This window comes from Onthophagus taurus, chromosome 2 (assembly GCF_036711975.1).
Source record: "Onthophagus taurus isolate NC chromosome 2, IU_Otau_3.0, whole genome shotgun sequence".
In the NCBI taxonomy this organism is placed as follows: Eukaryota; Metazoa; Arthropoda; class Insecta; order Coleoptera; family Scarabaeidae; genus Onthophagus; species Onthophagus taurus.
The window spans coordinates 3,778,310-3,786,812 of NC_091967.1; the positions used below are offsets into that span (position 1 = coordinate 3,778,310).

At 32.4% G+C, this 8,503-nt stretch overlaps 1 protein-coding gene and 1 long non-coding RNA gene across 3 annotated transcripts; one reads left to right on the top strand and one right to left on the bottom strand.

Annotated features, from left to right (window-relative positions):
- The first annotated feature begins 410 nt into the window (after nucleotides 1–410).
- Nucleotides 411–1,210, top strand: LOC111419231 (uncharacterized). The gene is made up of 2 exons (XR_002706925.2): nucleotides 411–499; nucleotides 570–1,210. It is a non-coding gene; the product is annotated as an uncharacterized lncRNA (long non-coding RNA).
- Nucleotides 902–2,872, bottom strand: LOC111419229 (tryptophan hydroxylase). Of its 2 annotated transcripts, none has more exons than XM_023052013.2 (6): nucleotides 2,574–2,872; nucleotides 2,050–2,531; nucleotides 1,736–1,996; nucleotides 1,489–1,615; nucleotides 1,212–1,441; nucleotides 902–1,157 (listed from the first exon to the last, which is right to left on the bottom strand). In XM_023052013.2, exons 1-6 carry the CDS (start codon nucleotides 2,667–2,669, stop codon nucleotides 902–904), a joined length of 1,452 nt encoding a protein of 483 aa, XP_022907781.1. In that variant the 5' UTR covers nucleotides 2,670–2,872. The 2 variants fall into 2 exon arrangements, with proteins under 2 accessions (XP_022907781.1, XP_022907780.1); XM_023052012.2 differs by having other exon boundaries at nucleotides 1,664–1,996; nucleotides 2,574–2,868.
- Between the last annotated feature and the right edge of the window lie 5,631 nt (nucleotides 2,873–8,503).

Here is an 8,503-nt window from a genome sequence, read left to right on the forward strand (position 1 = left end):
CTCAAATGTGTTGTTTATGACGGAGGTACCAATTTAAAAAAAATTAAAAGCACTAAATCTGAGAAAGTCACAATAAGTTTTGAGATTATGTTGCAACCCAATTAACATAGAAATAATTAATTAAACAATTTAAAACAAAAAATGAATATAATTGTGGTATATTTAAATTAAAATTATTAAAAAAAAAATTATTTAAACTTAGTGACATTTAATCATTTCCATTACCAACTTCACGAAGGTAAGGTAGTATTCAACTGATTTTCTAACCAATAAACCAATAATTTTCTTTAATAAGGAAACATAAACCTCTTAAAAAGTACAAAATAAGTAATTTTAATGAAAAATTATCAATTATTTTATAAATTGACGAATTTTGAGTTTCAAGGTTGGTAACAACGACAGAAATTCGCTGATAAATTAGTTGTCAAAAAAGGTTATGTTTTAAACCTTAACTTTTATTTATTTAAATATTAATATTTATAAAAATAATTGGAAATAAGTAATACACAATCAAAATTAAATAAATAAATTTGAATTAATTAAATAAACTTAATTTATATATCTTTTAGTGTATATCACAAGGAGCTTAAGTATAAATGGCAAAATCATGGTACTTGAGAAAGCTTGGAAAATTTATTACAAAAAGCGGCTAAAAGTAAATGCCCGAGGAATCTTATCTTTAGTTTTCTGTAAAATTAGAATCAGAAAATCACATCTGATTGTCTTTTAAGATCACTAAACCCAAATCTTTCCAATTTTAGTTATTATTCAGCACCAAATTGAAATGTAGACACTTTTATAGGTTCTTTTTAATGCTTTATTTATATGGATTTATATACATTAATTATTACTTTAAGTATACTTTGGTTGAAATATAATAAATTTGCATCATCCATAAGATTTAAACGTCAGATAAATTTGATTGGACATTTTCTTCATCATTTAACCCAGTTCGAAGTAAACTCGATATCTTATTGATATCAACATTATTATCTCTTGCGCTAATTTTCTTTAAAGCGCTATTAACGATGCACAAATCGCCTCTTAATTCCGAAACTAAAGCTGTTAAATTCTGCGCGTTACTCAAAATGTCAACACTTTGTGTGTATGGGTTATAACGAACTCCAAACGGTTTTTGTATCGTTTCAGCGAATTTCCTTAAAAAAATTTATATATATAATTCCTTTAATAATAAATTTCTTTTTATTAACCTCATTTTTTCTTTAGCCTCTTCGAACGAATCGGTGTACCAATAAGAATTTTGATAAGACGTTATAATACACTCCTCTTTACAAGTTACATCGGGGTCAAATCGTTTTATTTTTTGCGGTGTCGCTATAACATGTTTTAACTCAGCTATTGAACTGAGAAGACCCGCTCCGTAAACTCTCAAATCCCCATCTTGTTTACAAAGTCCAAATTCAACGGTAAAAAAGTACAACTAAAAAATTTTTTTTATTATAAAAATATAATCAAAACAATCCGTACCGTAGCTAATTTATTAACATCATCATCGCAAGCGCCTAAAGACGCCAAACCGAGTTCTTGAGAGAATTGGGCAAAACTCGGATTCGCCAAAAGCGGCATATGTCCCAAAAGTTCATGGCAACAATCTCTAAAAACAAATTGTTTTGATATAGAAATTAAAATAGATAAATATTACGGTTCTGGGGTGTAAAAAGGATCTGAAGAGTGTCTAATGTACTGGGTGCAATGAAAAACGCGAAAAGCCAACCCTGAAAGAAAATCTCGAGGGCTTAAATATCCAGCGACTGGTCGTAGTTGAAATCCAGTTTTTCTTTTTAAAAAGACGTTAATATCTTGAAGTTGAGGGATGTTATCTTCGCGGTAACCGCAATATTTTACGAGTTGGGGCCAATTTTCTAAGTATTCCTTGCAAGCGTGTTTTTGATAAAGTACTTGGAGTTCTCGAAAAACGTTTCCCCAAGTTTTAGTTTCTTCGGGGGTGTATTGAACTTTAGGAATTGGTTGACCACTAAAAATAATGACTTAATTTAGTAATAAGATTTAAAATTATTTAATTTTTACTGTTTATAATTAGAAGCAATTTTAGCAAATTGTTCTCTTCTCTTTCTATAAATGGGATCTTTAAATCCCGGATGGTCAGCGTCCAATTCAGTACCATACATTAAAACGTGTTGGGCCATATCCAAATCGGATATTTTTTTAGGAAACCACGGCGTATCATCGAAATCGAAGCTAACAGTTGCGGAAAGTGGCGTTGGGGGGATGAATTCGTCCCCACCAAAAGTACCAATGACCATCGTTAAAACTTCGCGTTTTAAAAGAATGCTGGCTTGTTCTAATTTTTTTTTATCGCATTCGATGTCGACTAAAAAATCGGTTTGAGAGCCGTCGTTTAGCGACGGTCGGGATTCGATGTGAAGAACGTTAATACCAAGATCTTGAAATGCTTGCAAAGCTCTTACTAACCCTCCAATTTGATTTTTTAAAGTAAATATAATCGAGATGCGCTCCACGATTTCCGTTTGAGGGGTTTCATCTGCAACCTAAAAAAAATTATTTTAATCAAACTAAATTTTTTGACTTACCTTAACACTTGTAATCGGACAATCTTCTTTAATAGTCCAATCTTCACCACTTCTGTAAAGCCATAACCCGAGGAGTGGTTTTCCAGAACCACTCATGATCTTGGAGAAATTTTCTTTTCGACTTTATTAGTTAGGACGTGTTACAAGAAGCGTTCGCAGCCTTTCTAATGGCATTAAAGAGGTTCCACCGGTTCTTATACGTCTACTTCGTCCCCGAATGCGCATCCCCCAAGAGGCTGATTGGCAGAATCACGGTTTACTGCGATTCTCTATTCTACAGAAAATTCCTCTCTTAAAAATTCGATCTGAAGACTGTTTCGCTTTTGTTGAAAACCGAGTTTAACATCATCTAATAAAATTTAATCTCTAATAAACGAAAATTTCGAATAAAAATTGATGAAATAAACAAGGAAGGAAATAAAAGAGATGGAGTTGCTTTATTTATCGGAAAAGTTTCCTCTGGAGGAAAGTGTTTAGTAAACGTGCGGGTGGAATAGATCCTTTGGTTTATTCAACAGGCTGTGGGGGAATAGAACGAACGGTTTCAATTACTCCACCCGAGTACACCATCCATACATTTTCAGCACTCCAATCGCCTACATTTTCCATCAAGATACGAAAGGATGAAAACGGACGATGATTTACGATTCCTTTAAGTCGAGATAATTTCATGGTCCGTATCGCTTATTGTAATATCTCACTCGAGTGGAACTTTCAAATTTAATTATATAATTATTAATCAATAACTGTAATTGATGAGATCTTAAAAAAAAGGAGTCTTTTCTTTCTCGAAGTTGCAATTAGTTTCATTTGTGTTTACACAGCTTTTGCTTCGGTAAAGTCGAAAAAGTGCTAGCTAAGGAGTGGGAGATTGAAGGGAACTTTTGTTACGAGCTTGAATCTCGATTTCGCAGGAAAGCTTTATCTCAGACGGCGCTAGCTTCTAAATTGGGTTATCTCTGGTAGCGCTAATTAAAACCCGATTATGTTTCTGTATACCGAACTTGAAACACTGAACGTGAGCGTATCTGCTGGCCGTCTCACCATATTTTACGGTTAACTGAGTTAACTTTGAACAGACGACGGCGATTGCTTTTCAAAGCTCCACCCTCACATTCTCGAAATTAGTTTATTATCGGTCTTTAAAGGAGTTTGCTAATTTTAAATCGTGGCTGGTTTATTAGATAAGTTATAAGAATAATAAAGCTTTATTGGATTCAATTTATTATGTTTTATTTATTTATAAAACTTTAAAGTATATCAATATAAAAGAAATCCAACGAACTTGAAGAAAAACAAAAAATTCTTTACGATCTAAATGCAGTTTCTGTTTTTATTGTTGTATATGTCGAAATATAAATAATGTAAGATGAAAACTCCTGTTTTATGGGTCTTAAATTTCAAATTAAAGTTTAAAACAATTTATAGCATTGACCTCCATTCTTACCAAAAGAAAATCAATACGGCAAACTATCCGTGTTGATTTTAGACTTTAATCTCTTCCTTGAGGTAAAGGTTAGGTACTTTAGTTGTAATAATTTCTTTTTCTTAAGTTCTTAGTATTGTTTAAATACGCCGAAATGCATTGACGGGATTGTTGCTAAAATTATTATGAATCATAAATATAAAGACTTAAATTTCTTAAATTTTTTTACTCTGCAGAAATTTAGAAACCACAATTTTTTAATTTTCAAATCATGTCGAGATAACGATTTTCACAACTTGGGGAAAGTTTTAAGGGATGCCAAACATATTGGCAACGTTGGAAACCATTCCTGAGTAGTTTGTGAAGTAATTCGCAAGATAAAATTCATGTTTCATTTTAGCACGATCAATTTTAAACCTAACCTAGATTAATTGATCTAAACCTAATTTTTCGACAAAAACTTTGAGTTGATCTTGATGGAGTTTCTTGATTAATTAAACAACTTTATGGCTTTAGCGGGAATTTTATTTTTGCCAATTTTGAACAGGATCTTATACAGGGTGTTCCGGTGACTCGGGGCATAAAATTAACCTCGTATACTAGAGCAAAAATGATGACGATTCGTGAAAAAAAATTATTATAAAAGTCTTCAAATGGCCAAGATATGGGTCATCAAAGTTCAGAAATTTTAACACATTTTTCTAAATATTTTCCAATTTTGACCTTGATCGGGCGGCGGCAACCATGCCATACAGGTGTCCCTAAAATTTGTTTGCTCAGAACTTTTTTGTTCACTCGTAACCCTACATTTATTTTTGTACTTTTTAATAGAAAATTTATTTTGGAAACTGTTATCACTCTTTGAAAATTTTGATAACATTGACCGTTTTCGAGTTATACGCGAAAATGTTAAGCATTGATTTCAATCGTAACAAACAAAAAAAGGAAACATATTCCGCAAGATCTGAGTTGGCGATGACAATTAAAAAACGAACTGAGCTAATAACCATTATTTGCATAAATTTCTAAGTGCAGACTTAGTTAAATCCAGTGTTAGTTTATTTTAGTTGAATAAAAGAATGTAATTTTCAAAACAATAAATTTAATTTTCACGGTAACAACAAACAAGAACATAACAAAAATTCTAACAAAAATATTAACAAGAACAATAAAATTATAAACAAATAGTAATAAATAAAAAAGAACAAAAAAATACATAAAGCAGATGTTCAAAAACACTGCCTGATATCGCCGTCTTAAATTAAAGCGCACTCTGCGGAGAACATTGATCTCAGTTCGAAGTTGATCAAATGAATCAACAATTCGAAACCTCAGTTGATCAACTGAAGTTATTTCAACGCAGTAAATTAGCGATTTAACGCGTCCCCATAAATAAAAATCTACAGGTGTAAGATCCGGCGATCGGGGGGGCCAACTTATCAGCGAATCTACTCCTTGTCCAATCCACCGTCCCGGAAAACGTTCTCTCAGAAATTTTTGGACAGCCTGTGTGCTATGCGCAGGAGCACCATCATGCATATACCACATTGCTTGCCTTGTGTTTAAAGGAACAACATCTAAAAAATCAGCTAATTCCTCTAAATGTCGCCTGTATGTATGTCCATCCAGCCTTGATGGCAAGAAACCGGGTTCAATAATTACATCGCCCACAATGCCAACCCAAAAGTTAAGAGAAAATCTCTATTGTGATTTCCAAGTTTTCTTAAATCTTGGATTTTCGTCCGCCCAACTATGTAAATTTCTCAAATTGATTTAGAAAAAGTGGATTCATCTGTAAAAAGCACTTTTTCTTAAAACTGATCATCAATTTGGATTTTGTGCTGCATTATTTGGCAATATTCCAGTCGCAGTGGGTAATCAGCCAGTCGAACTTTCTGAACTTTGTAACAATGAAATGGATAAAGCTGTTGCTCGTGAAGAACACTCCAAACAGTTGTTTTTGAAGTTAAAAAATGCCTCGCCATATCCAAAGTACTAGCTGTAGTATTTTCTTTTATGTAGTCTAGAATATCTTCTTCTAGTTCGGGTGTTCGGACTGATCTTACGTTACCGTTGTTAGTAAATTTCGTCTTAAACGTCCCATTTTCCCTTAAACGGGTTTCAATCCTTAAAAATGTTTTTCGATTGGGCGCTCTGCGGTTCGAAAATTTCTTCTGATAACGGTTAGCGGCTGCTTGACATTGTCCTAATGTCAAAATCATGTCAGTTTGTTCACTAAATGTGTAACTCTCCATTTTGAACACTTAAAATTAATAAAAACTTAACTAACAAAACACTATCGTTTGTTAAAGCGTAAGGGTTTATTTGATCCATGATCGACCAGTTTTTGATAATTGAAAAGAAAAATCAACTGTACTTTTTACTGGTTCTAAATTCTTTTCAACTATCGTTTGTGTTTAAACGACATAAACAAGTTGACAGCTCAATTTGTTTTTTTTAATTGCCATGGCCAACCTTGACTTTTTCGAAGATTTTTGTTTTATAATGTTACCATTGAAATCGAAGCTTAATATTTTCGCGTATAACTCGAAAACGATCAATGTTATCAAAATTTTCAAAGAGTGATAAAAGTTTCTAAAATAAATTTTCTATTAAAACGTACAAAAACAAATGTAGGGTTACGTGCGAACAAAAATGTTCTGAGCAAACAAATTTTAGGTACACCCTGTATAGCATGGTTGCCGCCGCCCGATCAAAGTCAAAATAGATTCAATGATTTTGCTTGATATTTGTTTACCCTGTACCAAATTTCAACGCTCTATCATAAGTGGTATTGAAAATATTTAGAAAAATGTGTTAAAATTTCTGAACTTTGATGGCCCATATCTTGGCCATTTGAAGACTTTTGTAATAATTTTTTTTCACGAATCGTCATCATTTTTGCTCTAGTATATGAGGTTAATTTTATGCCACGAGTCACCGGAACACCCTATATATGTCAAAATGTGCTTAACATTTTCGCGTATAACTCGAAAACGATCAATGTTATCAAAATTTTCAAAGAGTGATAAAAGTTTCTAAAATAAATTTTCTATTAAAAAGTACAAAAACAAATGTAGGGTTACGTGCGAACAAAAAAGTTCTGAGCAAACAAATTTTAGGTACACCCTGTATAGCATGGTTGCCGCCGCCCGATCAAAGTCAAAATTGGTTCAATGATTTTGCTTGATATTTATTTACCCTGTACCAAATTTCAACGCTCTATCATAAATGGTATTGAAAATATTTACAAAAATGTGTTAAAATTTCTGAACTTTGATGGCCCATATCTTGGCCATTTGAAGACTTTTATAATAATTTTTTTTCACGAATCGTCATCATTTTTGCTCTAGTATATGAGGTTAATTTTATGCCCCGAGTCACCGGAACACCCTATATATGTCAAAATGTGCTTAACATTTTCGCGTATAACTCGAAAACGATCAATGTTATCAAAATTTTCAAAGAGTGATAAAAGTTTCTAAAATAAATTTTCTATTAAAAAGTACAAAAACAAATGTAGGGTTACGTGCGAACAAAAAAGTTCTGAGCAAACAAATTTTAGGTACACCTGTATAGCATGGTTGCCGCCGCCCGAACTAAGTCAAAATTGGTTCAATGATTTTGCTTGATATTTGTTTACCCTGTACCAAATTTCAACGCTCTATCATAAATGGTATTGAAAATATTTAGAAAAATGTGTTAAAATTTCTGAACTTTGATGGCCCATATCTTGGCCATTTGAAGACTTTTATAATAATTTTTTTTCACGAATCGTCATCATTTTTGCTCTAGTATATGAGGTTAATTTTATACCCCGAGTCACCGGAACACTCTGTATATGTCAAAATGAGCTTAACATTTTCGTGTATAACTCGAAAACGATCAATGTTATCAAAATTTTCAAAGAGTAATAAAAGTTTCTAAAATAAATTTTCTATTAAAAAGTAGAAAAACAAATGTAGGGTTACGTGCGAACAAAAAAGTTCTGAGCAAACAAATTTTAGGTACACCCTGTATAGCATGGTTGCCGCCGCCCGATCAAAGTCAAAATTGGTTCAATGATTTTGCTTGATATTTGTTTACCCTGTACCAAATTTCAACGCTCTATCATAAATGGTATTGAAAATATTTAGAAAAATGTGTTAAAATTTCTGAACTTTGATGGCCCATATCTTGGCCATTTGAAGACTTTTATAATAATTTTTTTTCACGAATCGTCATCATTTTTGCTCTAGTATATGAGGTTAATTTTATACCCCGAGTCACCGGAACACCTGTATATGTCAAAATGTGCTTAACATTTTCGCGTATAACTCGAAAACGATCAATGTTATCAAAATTTTCAAAGAGTGATAAAAGTTTCTAAAATAAATTTTCTATTAAAAAGTACAAAAACAAATGTAGGGTTACGTGCGAACAAAAAAGTTCTGAGCAAACAAATTTTAGGTACACCCTGTATAGCATGGTTGCCGCCGCCCGATCAACATCAAAATTGGTTCAA

Excerpts from the sequence above, each read along its gene's own strand:
- LOC111419229 (XM_023052012.2), bottom strand. The coding sequence starts at position 2,669 with ATGAGTGGTTCTGGAAAACCACTCCTCGGGTTATGGCTTTACAGAAGT. Across the intron at positions 2,532-2,573 it reads GTCCGATTACAAGTGTTAAG|GTTGCAGATGAAACCCCTCA; the intron begins GTAAGTCAAAAA and ends AATTTTTTTTAG. Across the intron at positions 1,997-2,049 it reads ATTGCTTCTAATTATAAACA|TGGTCAACCAATTCCTAAAG; the intron begins GTAAAAATTAAA and ends CATTATTTTTAG.